The 18174-nt window shown below is 38.7% G+C and overlaps 1 protein-coding gene across 5 annotated transcripts in view; it reads left to right on the top strand.

Moving 5' to 3' along the window:
• Window positions 1–559: 559 nt before the first annotated feature.
• The window catches only part of abl2 (c-abl oncogene 2, non-receptor tyrosine kinase), a 28102-nt gene continuing 10487 nt past the window's right edge, over window positions 560–18174 (top strand). The window contains exons 1-2 of one of the 5 annotated variants that reach the window (XM_044128346.1): window positions 560–1358; window positions 15370–15501. In XM_044128346.1, the coding sequence (XP_043984281.1) occupies window positions 1142–1358; window positions 15370–15501 (349 nt within the window). In that variant the 5' untranslated portion in view covers window positions 560–1141. Of the gene's footprint in view, window positions 1359–14962; window positions 15138–15369; window positions 15502–18174 lie in introns of those variants that run through there. The other 4 variants (XM_044128347.1, XM_044128350.1, XM_044128348.1 and 1 more) reach the window with 4 other exon arrangements.

The following is an 18174-nucleotide window of genomic DNA, read 5'->3' as shown; positions in this document are numbered from 1 at the left end:
TTTAAATGAGTTCTTTTGTGATTTTAATACCAACTGAAGGATGACGCATCTCTAAAGTTCTGTACCAACTTTTTTCCCCCCAATACGGCTCATGTTCTGTGCAGATGTCGAATATAATTAGATACCAGTAGATAGTTTTTGGGGGAGAGAGGCATCCTCCACATATCCAGATTTTTTGAATGCATGCTGCACAACTAAGGTGGAATTTTTACGCCATTATCCAAGAGCACACATGTTCAGTCTGAGAGCAAGTTCTGCTCTCAAAATAAAAATTTTGCAAGCAAATTTGTAAGCAACAGTATTAAAAGTTTTGAGAACAAAATACATTAAATCTTGCTCTCAGACTGAGCATGTGGGCTCTTGGATAATGGCAGAAAAATTCCCCCATAGCGATACTATGTGGCATTAAAGCTGTGTAATGTGAGTAGTATTAGTGCATATTGAGCATATCCTATCATTTCAGGTGACCTGCGCAGTTCGGTGGATACATTGTGGCTGCGTTGCATTTGATAAAATCTACAACGGATTAATACTCAAAAAAGATTTTGCGGTGATCTTTATTTGTAGATGTCTGTGTTTAATTTAATTCTAATAAAAATCTGTTTCCCCTGTCTGATACTGACAGATTTGGCTATCTATCCGTGCTACGGTAGAAAAATCTGACGAGGTAGCACAGATAGTCAGAACACCGGTGTTTGCGCTGGAGCTGACAGGGGGCCGAGGCGAGCCCCCCGCCTTGTGCAACGCATCCTTCTATTCTGCGGTAAAGATGGCGGCGTCAGAGGGGGCGCGCAGCGGCTCGACAACGGGAAAACGGCTCTGATTCGATCTACTTTGACTGCTTAAATTCTTCGGAGAGCTTTCGTTACTCCTCATAATTCATCTGGACCACCCGGATAGAGAAAATCGCTGTCACACGCCAGGGTTGTGATTTTATTGTTAGAGGCAGGCGGGGTGGGTTTCACTGGTAGCTGCTATCGTTAGCCGAGCCAGCTAACACGGGCTAGTTCACGTTCGTGGAGAACACCGGAGAGAGGTTTCGGGCTAGGCCGCTGCAGCTCGGGGGAATGTGAACCGTAGGGACACGGTGGGGGGAGGTTTGCTTGCTTGGTCCCAAACGTCCTCACGCAAAAGTACCGGGATGGGACAGCAGGTTGGCCGCGTCGGTGAGGTTACATCGACCGGACTCCAGCCGCCACATCCCCACGCGTCCCAGCCACACCAGGGGAAGGGGAGCCGGGGGAGCGTCGCCGGGAGGAGACCCCGGGAACCCGGCTGCAGCACCATGATACCGCCGGTCAGGACAACCGTGACCAACGCGCCCGACCCAGGGATAAATATATTCACGCAGCATTCAGGTAAAGAGAGAGCCATATCTGTAAAGGTGTGGTTGTTGTTTATTTTATTTTTATCCACATATTTCTTTGCTGCTGTTAAATCACTGCTAGCATTTCCATGCTATTTGTCAACGACGCCTTAGCGGAACTAGCTTTAGGTTACAACCTTAGCTTTAAATACATCCTCTATTTACTTCTGCTTTTATCTCTTTTTTTTGTAAGTGTGGACCTTAAGCGGTTTGTTCCAGGATAACATAATAAGGCATGTGGTCTAATGATCCTCAAAGCTTGTGAAAACAGCTATAGCGGTTCAGTACTTTCTGCTGTAGGGTGTTCGCCCCTACAGTTCTTCAGAAATCTGGTTGGGAAACACTGATTATTGCTTCCGGAGGTTGACACGCAATTCCACTCCATTTAACACACAATATGATCCACATACCTCAGGCTTGTATTACAATAGACAGTGCTTTTCAAAGGGCTACTTGATAGTGCTTAGTTACTTGGTAGAACTGATGCCAAGTTTAATCCAAGTAGATCAATATAGCCAGATTTTGTCAAATCAAAGACTAAAGCTTTCCAAATATTATGTAATGTGTCTTTGACACAGAAGAGCACATTCTTAAACTGGTTTGAGCAAAGGTAGGTCCAGTCATCTGACTCAAAACCACAGTTTTTCTGCCATAGTTCTGCCTGAAAGCTGTTTTTGTGCATTGGCAGTGATATCTGCAGATCTTATCTACAGATGCACTGATCAGCCCTTTCCTGGTTGATACAGAGTTCCAGTTTTCATTTAGGTTTAACCTTCTGATTTTCTTTTACTTAGTGATTACAGCATATTAAAGAGAAAAAAATTGTTCCAGGTTTTTGGTTGAGGTCGTAGTTTTGAATCTTAGTGAAAATGCGTTACAAGATTGGTCCTGTTTATGTATTAAGATGTGTCTGTAACTTTTATCTGGTTTATTTTAATCTTTAAAACTGTCCATTGGACTCTATGCTGATGGTTGTTGCACTTGTGGATTAAAAATTATTGGTGTTTTGAGTTTACACGCATAAAATAAGTTGTGGGAAAATATTTTTTGTAGGTGATGTACCATAGAGCTGATCAGGTGGAAAACTGTGATTCTGGTCTCTGGCTAGTTCATTTCTGCATGTCTAATCTACATGATTTTCCCTTTGAACTCTAGAAAAACGGTGAAACAGCTTGCTCTTTTCACTCTGCGTTCTGCTTTGTTTTTTTTTTACTGTTTGTTCTAGGCTTTTAAGTGAAGATGACAAAGTACCTCCTGCATGATTTGTGTTGATCATCATTTCATACAATATGTACAATCTTTCTCTTAACATCCTGCCAATACATTTGTTTGCACATTTTAAGGATTCAGCCCCTTTTTGAGTGACACGTTTCTTTAAATGAATTATGGTAGCTTCATGTAAGATATGTAAAAAGACCCCAGAAAAAAAACAAAAAAAACATTTGGCATAATTTGTCTAGTTTCCACTGATGGCCCAGCCAGTTAGGACAAACAGAAAGTGCAACCTTTGGGAATGGAAAGCATTTTTAGTTCTTGGCTCTCAGAAGTCACAGTCCTCTCAGACAGCCAGACAAGCCCTCTCTGAGTGGAGCATGGCTCGCTGTCTGCACTGTTCTGTTTTCTCCAATGTTGAGGCGAGAATAGCCTTTTTTTTAGCTACCAGGGTGCTGTCACACAGCTCCTCTGCAGAGAGACTGCAACTCTTCAAAGCACACAATAATAGAACAAAGGCTCTTTAAGTGGGGAAGCTTACTACTGTACACTGAAGCCTCCGATGCATATCAAGCTAATGTTATATTCTGATAGTCTATTGGCATAGCTGTGATTAAGCAGTATCCTATCCATCTTTGCAAGTGACAGCAGTTTCACTTTGGGCTATAGTAAATAATGCATATTTTATATGTGTTTATATAGGTGAGTTTTTACTATTAGTTTGTCATGTCAGTCACAATCACAAGTTCATACATCCAAAATAACCAGATGTATTTATGTGATGAGCGCAAGACAATGGTTGACTGTTCTTGCCCAACATGCATTTAAATAAATAAGCCTGGCAGACAGTACAGGGGTATTGCCAGGTAAAAAAGGTGTTAATGTAGTGTAAAAATACTACACTGATGGAAAGCTTTGAAATGTACTAAATTAAACTCTGCTTACTACTAACAGTTAACCCTTTGGCCTGCTTACAAACTGTTTATCCTATCTGTCACTGCTATAATTTTCTTCTATCACATTCTCAAAATGCAGCCGCCCAAGCTGTTTTAAAATGGGTGAATGCTTCTTCAGTGCTTTCATAACGACTTCCCTTTTCACTTCAAAATAAGAGTCTTCATGACCTGTCATTACCCTGCTCCTGACTTATCTGTATGTGGTGTTGGCTGATAATACAGCTACACTCTCCAACAGGTTGAGAGTATTAAATTATTACAAACCCTGAACGTGCAACTCTTGCACTATAATTGCCAAACATGTCGGTGCACACGATTTTCAAGAGCTACTTGATTTTGTGTTTTTTACATAAATTAGCAGCCGACCCTACTCTAAACTAATTTTGCTGCTCAAACTCTAACCTGAGTAACCTTTGTGTGAGAACTAAAAACAAGCTCATGCTTTCTAGCATTCCTAGCTAGAAAGCATGACCTTGTTTCCTGCTTGAGTTTGCATCGGTTTTTACTCAGCTCATCTTTAACTCAGCCTCTCTGTCTTCTCATTGTATTTACCTGTAAAGACAGACAGGTCAGTTCAAAACCACTGAGCTAAACAAGGACAGACGAAGAGCAGACCGCCTCTGTGGTGAATCAAATGGAGCCAGTCAGACAGCACCCTCTTGGTGAATTGGGTCGATCGTTATTGGTGGCTCACTGGCCGCGACGTATTGATGGTTTCACTCCTTTTTGCATCGTCAGGATTTCACAGATTTCAGTGACTTCATCTGATGTTGTCACTGAAGTGTGGGGAGACCTTTGCTATTAAAAGCAGTATAACTTTTCCTAAAATCATTAATCTCATTAACAAATCTTTCATACTTGCTCCCTAAGTCGTTGCTTTTCCTTATTTGCCACACTTGATTAGATTTTAAAAGAATCTGGATGTGTATTTTGGTACTCTCTCTGGATGGGTTTGGTAGTTGCAATAATGGCATAAAATAAAACACTTGTATGGTAGAGGGTGGGTTTTCCTTTTCTTTTTTTTCTTTTTTCTTTTTTTTGCTTGAAAAATAACCACGAGTGATTATGATTTAAACAGATCATAGAATTTAGGGCAGCGGAGTGGATTTTCATTTTTAGGCTCTTACTACTGAGCACTACACTGTTAAGTCTGTCCAGAGGAGAAGAGAGGTTCCTGGATCTGGGTTTTAACAACCTAAGCTGATTTGCATCGTGGGTGAAATTAGATTAGTGGCAAATCCACTTTTCTGTTGATTCTATGGCCTGAAGCCCCAACTATTAGGATACGTATAGCCAGCAGTGTAGAATTAGGGAAGGGAAATTTCAAACACTTCACTGGCTCCTGTGTAGATTGTAATGGACTTTATTGTCAATTTTTTAATTGATATTTTTTTAGACTGTTACGGTGTGGATAAAAGGACACCTATTTATCATTAAGTAATGCCACCCACCCTCCTCTGGTTAGGAGTGATTAGAAATTATGGCAAAACAGGTGAGTCCAGCTGATGAAATCGGATAATATCCACTAGCAGAAGCATAAAGTGTTGTTTCTCCCTACATAGTGTAAACCAGTGTTAATAACACAAGCAAAAGTGAATAGGTATTGATTTATTATCTTCTTCTACAATGAGATTAAAAAGTATAAATAAATAGATGTCATGTCTTACTCTACGATAAGATTTAAAAAGTAATAAAGTTCAAAATAAGTTCATAAATGTATATAAAAAGTGTTAAAAATCTTTAAAAAACTGTTAAATATGCCTCTAGTGATTGTTTTTAGCATTGGCTGATGTGAAATCGGACTGCGCCAGCTATTGGTTGTTTAAGCTGTCACTAAACACAATCACTAAATCACAGAGGAAAAAATTTTATTTGACGTTTCTTACAGAGAAAGACAAAGAAAAACATCTGCTCACTCAAAGTTTCTCTGGCAACCTATCAAGACATTTTCAGCAGGGCTGTGTGATTTTAGTGGTTTTTAAATTGTAACTTTTAAAAACCTTTGCATTAAAAGTGTCATTATTTACGCAAATAATGTCATGGGATCCCTTCATGACATTCAAAAAGACGTCTTCATGTGCATGAGAGGTGCAGTCTTATGCACACCCTGTCAAATAAAGTGTTACCAAAAATACTCCAAAGACCTCATGCTAAAAATGCTATAAATCAGAGTTTAGCTGATTTTCAGCTAATTTGAACTAAATAATGGATACACAGTTAGTTTAAAGTTTACCTCTTTTAAATGCTGTAATGTTTTACTGAATGCATCCTGCAGCATCTCAGCCCCAGTTACAGCCTTAAGCCTTTGCATCTGCTATCAATCGACTCTAATCGGTAGTTCCCAGAGCTGCAGATCCTAGTGTTGGTTTGTTGGCTTCATCTCTATAGCTTTTTTTTTTTATCATTAAAGAGTTGGGATTAATCAAAACACTTAATGATTGGCTGTGCAGATGGTATAGCAATGCCTCCATCTGTCAGCCTGAAAACACTCAAGGGTTTTAAACTTCGCTAGAGAGTCTAGCCAAATTATTTGTAGTGGCCTCCAGTTTTCACTCTTACACTGTGGTAGTGTTTCAGGGCAGGAGTTAGATCCAGGGAGAGAGAGAGAGAGAGAAAGAGACGCTCTTGGTGCCAAGCCTGTTAAGCACTGGTTTGCTTCCAGGATGAGTACTCTACTGCTGGCATTATCACTGCTGCTTATCTTGTGGGTTGCAGGCTGAAGAGTTGGCTGGAAATGCACTCTTGCACACACTTAACCGTCGCATACATCCACAAAATCACACAGACACATTTGCATGTACTTTAACTCTTTACAGTCTTTTTTTTTTTTTTTAAGGAACATGTAAAATAGTGCAGCTTTTGTTGAGGATTAAATAGCAAGTCCGGCTTCTAATAATCATCCAACAAGCTGATCAGTTAGAAACCCTTTAATCCTGTCACTGTGTAGTGTTACTGCGCTCAAATGTTCAGTGAGATGCTTGTGATTATTCTGATAGAAAAGGCTGTAATCTTTTTTTTTACATCATTAATTTTGAAAAGTACTGGAGATATAAAAAGACCCATCCTTGCATCGAAGTAAGAATTCCCACCTTTCCATTTTCTACAGAAAACATTATGCACATTTTTGAGTTTAAAAATCTGTTGGACTTGCGCTTTGTTGCATGAATAGGCATGACCTTATATTTCTTTTGGGCTCAAATAAAACTACCTCAAAAAACCTGAAGCACATTTTTGATGTTTTATAGTGCAAGGAAATATAATCTCTTAAAATTGGATTGGTCAGTCAAGCCTCAAAGAACGCCAGAAATCTGTGTGAATCACTAAAGTGAAGTTATCTTATGAAAATTTGAGCTTGATCAAGGTAGAATAATGGTAGTTTTGCAGGTTCACAAAGAAATTGTTCCGAAAAGGTCAGTGCTCCTATCTGAACTAGCTTGATTCTAGTTTGGTGATTTGAAACTAGGACGGTGCTTGGCAGAATCCACATGCAGGATCAATGTTTTAGACTAGGAAGGAAGAACATGCTGCCTTTCCCCTCACCCCACCCCACCCTCCTTTTTGTGTTTTAGACTCCTTAACAGAAAAATCTGAAATGATCATAACTCGAATCAGCAGGTTAAGGCTCAAAGAAAAGGCAGTTGGAGTCAACTAAAACTTCATACGTGAATCTTTTCAGCTTTCACTCCATGTAAATGTGATAATTTATTTAATCACCTAAGCAAGTGATGTTCATGGAAAGTACTCTTTTACTTTGTAGCTTGAGGTGTCTTAACTGTGTGCTTATTTAAAGGGAAAGACTTTGGCTTTGACTCCAATTTTTTTATGACGTTACATGCAGATTGATGGCTTAGAAAAGCTTCACTGCAAAGTTTAAGGTGCGGAAAATTCCTGCTCAGCCTTTGAATTAAATCTGTTGTGGTGAACACTCCTCTCTACCTGTGGGGACATGGCACCGTAAACACCCCACGCACAGATGTTTCTCTAGAAAGAGAGGAGGGCTCGCCATGTTGTCAGGATCTTTCAGATTTTCGGGAATGAAGACGATCTGACATTACACGTTAAAGTTGAAAGTACAATTATACATACCTGACGTAAGAGCGGGGGTTGGAGGGTGAAGGGGGTAATTAATGTAACAGAGGGTATTTGGTGGGGGGGGGCACAGTACGGGTTATTTACGGGAAAATGCTAATATGGAAGGATAGCTGGAGAGGAAGATAAAATACGGTAGTTTCCTGGAAAAAATGGTAGACTTAACAGGTATGATTGTTAGGAGAAACTGTTTGCTGCAAATACCTTATTTGTATTCGAGGCCTGAAAAAAATCCCTCACAGGGCTCAATTACAAACATCTTTTTAGGACTGTCTTGTCTTGAGGCAATGCATCATGTAATTCACAGGCCTGGAAGAAGATGAGGATTTCCATACATTTGAGCTTTTCTCAAGTAAGTAGGACAGAGCATAGCATTAACCTGGAGCATAAGTAAAACTTGTATCTTATGTAGATTCATTACATGCAGAGTGATTTTGTCCTTATAGCGAATGAAAAGCCATAATTCATTTTCTTAGAGGATTAAAAATGAAATAAGAGAATAAAAAAAATAAATTTTTAATGCAGAATGTTGGTCCAGTGAAAAGTATGTTCCTGAAGATCCACACTCGGTACTTGGTTGGACTTTTTTTGCATTAATTACCACATCAATGTAGTTTGCCATGGATTTGATCAGCCTGTTGTTCTACTGAGGTGATGAGGAAACCCAGGTTGCTTTATTTACAACCTGCAGCTCGTTTTGGAATTGACTTAGCTTTCCAATCCTCTCAACTTCCCATCAATACAGTTAAGAGATGATCTGACATTGCATTCATAGGTATATTGCTTATTACGAAAGGTCAAAACAAATGCAGGGCCCTGATTCAGAATGTTTGAACTGGAATGAGGTGTTAACAAAAAGATTTAAAATAATTATCTGTCAAATTGCAAAACACAGATGAAATAGTGGCTTTATGTCTTTACACAGATTATCCACAGTCTGAGAGAGTAAACTAGGTTCTATTTATTGAATAGAAAATAGAAAATTGTGTCGGTGCGGTTGAGTTTGTTTGTAAAATGCTAACACATCACAGATATTTAAAGATACTTGCAAGACGATTGAATCCAGTTCATGTCTAAAAATACGTGAGTAAATCTGTCCAATACGGTCACATAAACATATTAAACTGCAACTGCACCGATTCCAGTTCAGTCATTTGTAACATAATGTAGTCGAATTTAGATCATAATGCAAGTTGGTAAAAACCTTTCTAAGGAAGCCAAATGAATTACATCAGCTTACTAACTTTGTGGCAATTTCTTTTCCTGAGCAAACGTATGCGACACTGGAAAGGAAAAACTTTGATCAATAGATCCAGTTGTGAGCTGGCATAGAAATATTTTTAGAAATTTTAAGAAATATTTTTTAAATGACAAATGGAAGAAGTTTTGAATTATCAACTAAACTGTCAGACTCTGACAGTTTAGTTGTCAGAGTCATTTGAGTTTGAAGGTGCACCGTCATTTGACTTTGGCACCTTCTGTGAATAAACAAAAGCTCTTATTGCTCCAGGCATCCTCTTATCACCTCTCTGGATCAATTTAAGACCAAGATGGCTGTTGGCTCTTGTGTCCTAGTAAGACTTTTGTATTATAAATAAAAAATAGTGAATTGACTGTAGATGATGCAGAGATATGCGCATTAATGCTGTTGTACTATGTTCTAATTTGTTCTGTTTGTGGGTTTGAAAACTGGACCTTAAGAAAAACCTCTGATATCTGCTATTGGATGCTTCTCCAAATAATTGAGAAATTGTTCCTGGGGCTACTTGATAACTAAAATATTCCATTACTGCAGCCATGTTTATTTTAAACTAACTTTTGTGAGATCTTGGAGGAGTTCATTTTGGTTTGATAAACATATTAAGCTTTACATTATATGTAGATATACCGGTAATTTGTGTGTATAAGCTGAGTGGGTGAGGTTTTCTTTTCCCTGGAAGTCATCATATGCTAGTCATACACTCTGCTGTCATATAAAGAAGCACTTAGCTTTGTTTCCAGCACACACAGAGGGGAAGCACTTAAAGCCCATTACTAAACCATAACAGGCCCAGAGAGGGGCAGCCCAGCGAGAGCCGGCTCCTGTTCTGATCCACTCCTGGAGGTTTGCTCTGCCCCGTAGGTCACGGCTGATATGTCTCTCCTCTCTGGCTTTATTTGTGTATTGACTTGTAGACAGCCGACATGATGGCCATCCAAAGGGCCTGTGTGGTCATGTGCAGCTATACTTTTTTTTTTCCAGACATGTTTGCAACATCAATGAGGGAGTTGTGAGTCTGCTCTAAGAAAGTCATTGAGAAATGCAGAGGACATGTGCATACAAGTTTGGATGTGATGTTCATGCAGATCTCTAAAAAGTATTTTCCCTGTCTGTATTCCTAAGATTTGTCAGTTTCAGAATGTTATGTAAGTTTTCAAATTATAACCATGAAGTAGGTCTTTATTTGTGAAGTAGCTTTATGGAGACTATTGTCCTTTGTCTGATGCTCAACTGACTTCCTCTCAGTCGCTCTTTGTTTATCCGCTTCCCAAAATGCAAATTGTAATCTCATAGGGACTGTGGCAAGGTAGTTGAAACCAAATAGTTTTTCATTTTGTGCTTGTTTAATTTGGTTGCTCCATTTAACATTTGCAGAGGGTTTTGTGTCCTTCTGAATCAATTGTTTTGACAATGTGTTAAATCACTTTGTTCATGTTGTGTACTGATCAGTTACTGGTAACTGGTTTTCTTCTCTTGGTTATTAAATTCATATAACCTTTTTAGCTCTACAAAGGTCACAATAATATCTGCATTTTTTGAGTTTAGCAAAAATCAAATAACAGATAAACATTAAGGACACATGGTTTGACATATAAGAATAATACAACACAAGTTTTGAGCTTGTCCATCAGTTTATGTGTCACACAAAGAGACAAAACCAGAAACAGCAAGTTGTACAAAAAGGAAACTAGAAATTTTCATCACCCAGTATTAACCTACCCTAACAATTTGTTTTACTGGCACCATTTTAGCTTTGAACTGCTGTTGGACTGTTTCTTGCCACACATTTTTTGGCATATTCAAAACTTTTTTTCCATGTCTCTAAGCTTTAAAAAGTAAAGTGCACTTTGAGAAACATCAAGACCTGAAATCAGGGCTGAAAATAAGAGTTGTTGTAACGACCACTGAAATGACACTGAGAAGAAAATCTGTACCAGTCACTCAAACCACAACATGATTTAGAATATTTTTCTTGTAATATTTGTCTGGAATCCATTGGAATACAAGTTTAACTGTTTTGTTGTAATATCTTAGTCTGTTGTTTTGTTCTATAAATGAAACCCAGCAATATAAAGTACTTCAGGGTTCTGTTATGAACCAAATTAAGAAAAGTTTATTTTATATATCAAGTTCAGTTTGTATTGTTGTTTAGGTTTTACAGTTATTTTCCTGTAATCAAGTGGTACATTTCAATAGTTCAATAAAAAATATAATTCAGCTCAAATAATTTCTGCTTTTTCAAAGCTCTAAAAACTATGTTTCTCCAAGTATTTCTGTAATTAAAAAGTATTTTTTATAATTTCATATGAAAATAAAGAAACAATGCAAGAATTTGGCTTAAAATAACTCAGTTCACACATTTTATCAGTCTTGCAAATTACATTAGTCCTCTCAGGGATTTTTGGAGAACCTTCTCTGTTCTATCAGATAATTATTATGTCATATTATCATGACAGAACAAGAACTAAAACACCAAAAGCTTTGTCTTTTATTCTCTAAAACCCCTCTGACTCTCCAGTGCACCTCCCTGATCGTCCTCAGTCTCATTCGTGTCTGACCCACCTATATTTCTCTTCTACATTGTCTGTGTATGAGTAAGTGCTTGGATACGATAAGACCTGTCCATATAAGCTTATGGAACGTCTTGTGTACGTGGGTCTCATCCGCAACATTGTCTCAGGGTTTTTGTTCATGCTTCCTGCTGGCGGCCGACCAATTATCTCAGCGCCACAATCACTATGTGGAGAGTTATTTCTGGATGTCTTTGCTGCCGTGTTTTCTTCTTAAGCAGCTAAAAATACAACCTTACCTCTCTACTCTGTGCACTTCACATACAATCAGTATTGTTTTTGATTAGCGTGTCGGTGTTCTAATTCTTTTCCCCGTGGCTGCTGCTTGGTGGAGTGACAGTTTTATTGGCACTCGGAGGCACCAGCAAACAGCTGCAGGGACGGCCAGGGAAACCGGTGTCAGCGCTGATTTGTGCCAATGCGATGCAGGTATGCGTCTCTGCATGCTATGTGTGCTTTGGGAGCAGGGTCACCTCTGTCGCAGCTGTCCTGCGTGAGCGGGCCTGGCATTCCTCTCAGACTCCCGAGCACCCTCTCTGCTTTGCCCGACACAATACCGTGGTTTCTCCACAACACACACACACACACACCGAAGCACCCGGGCCGACACACGACAAACCTCACGCAGGCCAACTGCGCCCTCAATCAAATGTTTCAGCACATTAGATACCAGTTAGGAGTAGGTGAATGGCATCTTGCTGCTAACCTGTTTTAATATTATTCAAATTTAAAATGAAACAGTAATTTAAATGTTGCTAAATAATCTGTGACAGAGCTATTGGTTAGACCTTTTTTCTTTCTGTGACGACTGGAATTTAGATACTTCAGATTGAGGCCTTTGACAGCTATGACTGGCACAATATCAGTATATCATTAAAACATTCCTGAGAAGAGTGTTGCGATATGTAGTGTGTAACGGGAGCAGCTCTGACAGTTGGCTTGGCATGGCTGCAGCAGTTGCAGGCGTGTGCAACACACACTGAGAGAACAAAGCGTGGGTCAGTGGTACCTCTCCCCCCCCAGAGGACCGGCACTAGCCATCTGCTGTTGGCCACAGCACCATTTCAGCCCTTATACACTCTTACATGTGCACACGCTAATCACACCAAGCTTAGTTTTCCCAAGTCTGCACCCCCCACCCCAACCTCTGTGCACACATACTCCCCTCAACCACACTTGGTTCAGCACCCCCCTCTGCCACTTTCTGCCTTTCTGAGCGTATTAGACTTCAGATACCATAAGTCATGGTTGTGCACTCCACGTGGACCTTAGAAGTCTCACTGCTCCCAGGGCACATTAAAGCTGGAGAGGAGGCCGATAATCACTTCTGTAGTGTCGGATGTTTAGACGTCCTGATTCAAGGACGTCTGGAAATAATTTTGTTGTGCTTCGCCATGAACAAGATGATCTAGAGGAGTGGCTCCCGCCTGTAATTTTTTAAGAAGACTTTTTATTTTTTTATTACATGGATTAGTAGCTGATCACAACGCAACAGATGATGTACTGGGAATTATGGCTGAGCCAGGTCACGGCCACTGCAGCAATGCAGTGTATGCTTCTTCAGAACAAAGGTGGGCAAATGCTGTGGTGACATTGACAAGAAGAAACTTAATTTAATACGTGTTGATCTGCCAAAGATGGGAGATCATGTTTTCTTTATGTAACAAGGTACGGTCAGTATGACATCCTCACTCTAAGAGAACATGTAGCAGGCAGCCTTTCAGCCAGCTGAGTAACAGGGAGCAGCAACATCTGGGGGAGGAACAACGATATGGTAAAACTTTATCACTTTCTATAGGATCTCTTTTGAAATGACTATACCATAAGGATGTTATGTGGTAATCCTTTAGCTGTTCTGAGACCATAACTTTTCTAAATCTTGGTTACTTTGGTAACCATTTCATATCTATACATGGTAAACTCTCTTAATTTCAGCTCTATGCTGCTATATACACTCAAGTTTAATTTCTCTCCTTTCCCTTTAGCTCCATAAATAGTTTTTTTGTAGAAAAGTATGAATGTGAGTATTCAGTATCATCTGTTATCTGTGGTACTAGATGCATGTTGGCAAAATTACACCAAAAAATCAGAGTATGTTCAAACATGTTTAGCCTAAACCATGTCTGTCTTCAGCTCCGGAGTTCAATGTGGCTCTTAACACCCAACACTGGCATTCAATCATACTGTCCAAAAACAATATAGAAATGAGCCATCATTCATCAATAACTTTATATGTGAATGTGTTGGAAAAGCAAAGTTTTAGTAGTTTTTATAGAGTAGATCACAACTTTGAAAATGTTGACATGAGTAAGAGTTGCGGAAAATGGAAACTTCAGAAAAAATTGTGATAAAATGTGCTATGTTTACGGAATTTGGTTTGTTCACTGTATTAACTTCTCATCTGTTTATTTATGATGCTTTTCTTAAAAAACAGCTGAGTTCACTTAGTGCTGAACATGTCAATGAAAGAAAATGTGCAGTTATTGTATTTTAAAAATGGCTAAGCACTGATCACAATTTTGTGACAGCCTGTTTTGGATGATAATATATGAATATATAAGATTAAAATACCAAGTGTTTATTAGGAACCAAGATGACCACTATACCATATACCAGGAGTAGCACTGGGTTATTAGACAAAGATAAAATTATTTGAAATTTACATTTTAAATGCTATATTAGGAATTTCATCCCTGTTCTTTCTATGACCTAATTTCAACACAGTGATGTGTTAAAAATGACCAACTATAAGTCTAAAAGTGGGTGTTGTTACATCAGCCTAGCAGATCTTTGATCTCAATGGTTGGGCAAAATTACCTACAGATTTTTATTTCTTATTGAGATTTTGCTGTGGTCTTTTTATCTGCCTGTTTCAAAATAAACTTGGTTTTGTGAGGTCTCCATTGACGTAAAGGCAGATCAGCTGATCAGTGTTGATCAGCTTGAAAACAAATAGTAGCAAGATTATCAGGTTTGAAGATTATGGATTAGAGTTTGACTAATCGTCTAGCAGGAATCTGTAATGAATCAGCCGGTTTCAGGGTTGAACCTTGTTCTGTTATTGGTATAATTGTTGTTGGACTGGGACTTTGGAAGTCTTTAAAACTTGTTCAGCAAGGTTCTGAGAGTTTTAACGGTGTTCTATGTTTCTTTTAGTTATTTGGTAAAAACAAAAAGCACTTTTTGACAAATGAGGTTGTGTTCTGTTGAAGGGATTATGTGGATGTGTTTGAGACATCTATTTTTGAGAAAATTAAACCAGTATTTCTATATACACCACTATTTAGTTTTGCCTCAAGTAATTTGCTCTTTTAGTGATTGTTCACTTTCCTCAAATGCAGTCCTCTTCGAGTCATTGAGCAGCTGTTCAGACACGCAGGAACTCCAGCAGCTGCTGTACCAGCTAATCATCGGGTGGGTGTGTGCGTTTTGGCACCCATTTAGCGTTCTTGCTCCTCCCTTTTCTTTCTTCTTCTCTTATATACACACAGATGGAAAACACTCCTACCTCAGTCTTTTTGTGTGTAGTCAGTGATAACAGAGCTCTTTGTAGAGCACATTGGGTAAAGTGATGCTTTTGAGGTGCCTTCAGGCAAACAGCAGCTTTGAAGATGAATGGGCAGCTCTGACCGGGCTGCAGCTTCACACAGGGTTTAGTCAGAGGACTGATGCAGGACAGAAAGGTAGTCAATCAGAAGGAGAGTGTTTTCATTTCTAAGGTCATCAGATTTAATACCACAGCTCTGGATTAGAGAAACTTACTGTGTTAAGTTTCTCTGAAATTTTTCTACATTTTCAAGCACCAGATGTTTATTTTTTTAATTAATTTATATATATATATATATTTTTTTTTTTACATTTTTTGAGCCATTGATTTGTGCCACTTGCTAACCCTTAATTTCTCCTTTCTCCCAGAAGTTCTGACCGAGGCAGTGCGATGGAGCTCTAAGGAAAACCTGCTGGGGGCGACTGAGAGTGACCCCAACCTCTTCGTTGCACTTTATGACTTTGTTGCAAGTGGGGACAACACACTCAGCATCACCAAAGGTAAAATAATTTGTAACATACACTGAAAATGTGTTTATATTGTGACTAGGGGTGCACCTACCAGTATTTAAGAAACCTGACCTGCTAATACCAATTCTTATATATATATATGTATTTTTGGGGGGCTAAAATGTTGCTAATGATAGCAAGAAACAGTGCTACAGTGGGGTGACTGTTAACTGCAGACGTGACCTGGTGGCCTGGTGGGTCTGTCAGTCAAATCTTCCTTAGGCAGAGCAGAAGAAGAGAATGGCTGATTTTTAGACCTGTGCAGAGGTAGATAAGATCATTGCATTTGATCGGTTTCACATGTAAGTATCAGTCGATCCCCCAAAATGAAAGAAATTAGAGCCTACTTATCAGTGCACCCAGAATAGTTGTATTAAACTGCATCTAAATTTACAAGCTGAATTTAATGTAATGGATGGAAACTCAGTTCTCTCACCCTACAACATTCTTTGATTCTGTCATCCCATAGGTTTGGTACTTAGCAACATCATTGACATGTATTTCAGGTATTTATTTTCCATGACTACTTTTGTTCAGCACCCCGCCCTTGTAAGAAACACATACTGTATGAATGTTGTTGCAACAGATAAGAGTGAAGCATCAACAGCGTAATCATCCAGGCTACAGTATTGCAGTGTTTGCCATTTAGACATAATTATGTCAGATCAATCTTAACTTAATCCAGGGGAATGTTCTGTATCAGTCACACCTACACCTCATTATATAAGCAGATAAGAAAACTAATGTGAAGCTCAATTTATTTACTCCTCCATTGAGCTTTTCTTTGTTTTATAATTTCCTAAAGTTGAATTAACCTTGTTTTTTTGGGGGGGGGTTTTTTGAAGAAGAAGTAATCATATATTCTCCATTATACATCCTTCATGGTGTATAATAGAGAGCGGGGGTTCATTTATCGATCATATTATCGAGGACCTTTACATTCTTTTATGTGTCTATGTATATATACTCTATGGTTAGGTTTATGGTAATTTTATTCCCCTTTTTGTTCATTTTAAACCAATAAAGGGTTGAAAATCCATTGAGATTAAAAACCATTTTGAATGAAGCCCTGGCCAAGGAGCAGCAACAAATACAACACAAAAAGTTACGCAGTTAAAAGAAAATGACAAACTATGAAAAACAGGTACAGGTCGTTGAATCGGCCTCAAGAACATTTAGCAGTAAAGGAGTAAATAAAATAAATTCAGTAAGGGTGCGATGAGAAGATATCTTAAATATACAGAATGAACATAAAAACAATAATTAAAATGGAAATAAAAAAACACAACTGAACCCACAAATAAAATGGATTATGAAGTCTCTGTAAAAAGTATTGCCCTTGAAAAATATTAAATCATTAGAATGGAAATTCAGCTTGTTTTAATTTATCATACAAATAATTGTTTATTGCATCAGGCTTAGATATGATTTAAAGAAGAAAGAAGAACCTGCAGCACATTTTTTATTGTATTTTTTAACTAATAATAATAATAAGTTAACATTTGAATTGGCTGGTTTGACCTCAGAGATTTGCATCCTCTACTCAGTTTTCTCTGTCATGGAGCGTCAGTAACAGAGATATTCTGTTACTGATGCAGATTCAGTCAGATTCAAACATAGACAGGCTCATGATACTAACAGATCTAAAGCCTTAAACGTGGCAGTCTGTTAATTCATCATTTTTAGGACTTTCTGTGCCAGCTGCCCAGGATGGAAATGATGTTTAGACCCTGACTCATGGAGTGAATCTGAGATTTCTTCTCCCATGCCAGCACATGTGTCCTCCCAGCCTTGGCTGCACGTGGAAACTGGCTGGCTCTAATGGCTGAATTAACATTAAATGAGTTCAACTGTAATAATAACAGGTGAATGAGCAGAGGAGGAGGACAGAGCGAACACGTCTTCTGCTTATGATTTGTCGCTTCTTCATGCCAGCTGGGGCAACTCTTCCTTTATGAATACAGGAGTCAGTGGTTCCACTACCACAATGTTAGTGCCGCAGACTGGAGACCACTGGATGGGGATGATCAGTTGTTAATTGTAATCTTCTATAGTCTTACTATATGATCATGTGTCATCTTGGTGTCACTATGTGCGCATTCCTTATATAATTATGAAAAGCATGCAATATGATTTGTTTTCCAGAGTTGGATGAGTATGTTAAGAGAATAGAAATTTGATTTCCAGAATTTATTCCCTCTGCCGTCATCAACCTGAAACTGATCCATTCCTCCTCCTCTCAATCTGTCATTCATTCTTGCCCGTACCTCTATCCATACCTCTTCCAATCTTTCCTCTATCCATCTAGCATCCCTCCATCCTTTCATTTGTCCACCAGTTTGTCCATCTATTCTCCCAGCCTTTCATGAATCCATCTATCACCTGGTCCATGTATCCGTCCTCAACATTTGCTTCTCAAAATTTGAGTATGGAAAAAAAAAAAGTAAAATCTTGTAAGCAGCAGATACCCACAGTACATACTTTTTTTTCCTCAGAGGATTTATTTGCTTTATTAGAATAAGATGCTCTTAGAGAGGACCTGTTAGGCAAAATAAATTTTTTTTTGTCCAATTCCCATTTGGGTTTCTACTCCTTCTAAAAACAACCTACTGTTTTATGGCAATAAGCTACTATATTTTGGCGCCTGGAAAACAAGCTGTTTCA

This window comes from Gambusia affinis, linkage group LG10 (assembly GCF_019740435.1).
Source record: "Gambusia affinis linkage group LG10, SWU_Gaff_1.0, whole genome shotgun sequence".
Taxonomy (NCBI): domain Eukaryota; kingdom Metazoa; phylum Chordata; class Actinopteri; order Cyprinodontiformes; family Poeciliidae; genus Gambusia; species Gambusia affinis.
Note: the sequence above shows the minus strand (reverse complement) of the source record. Positions and strands in the feature narration are given on the sequence as shown.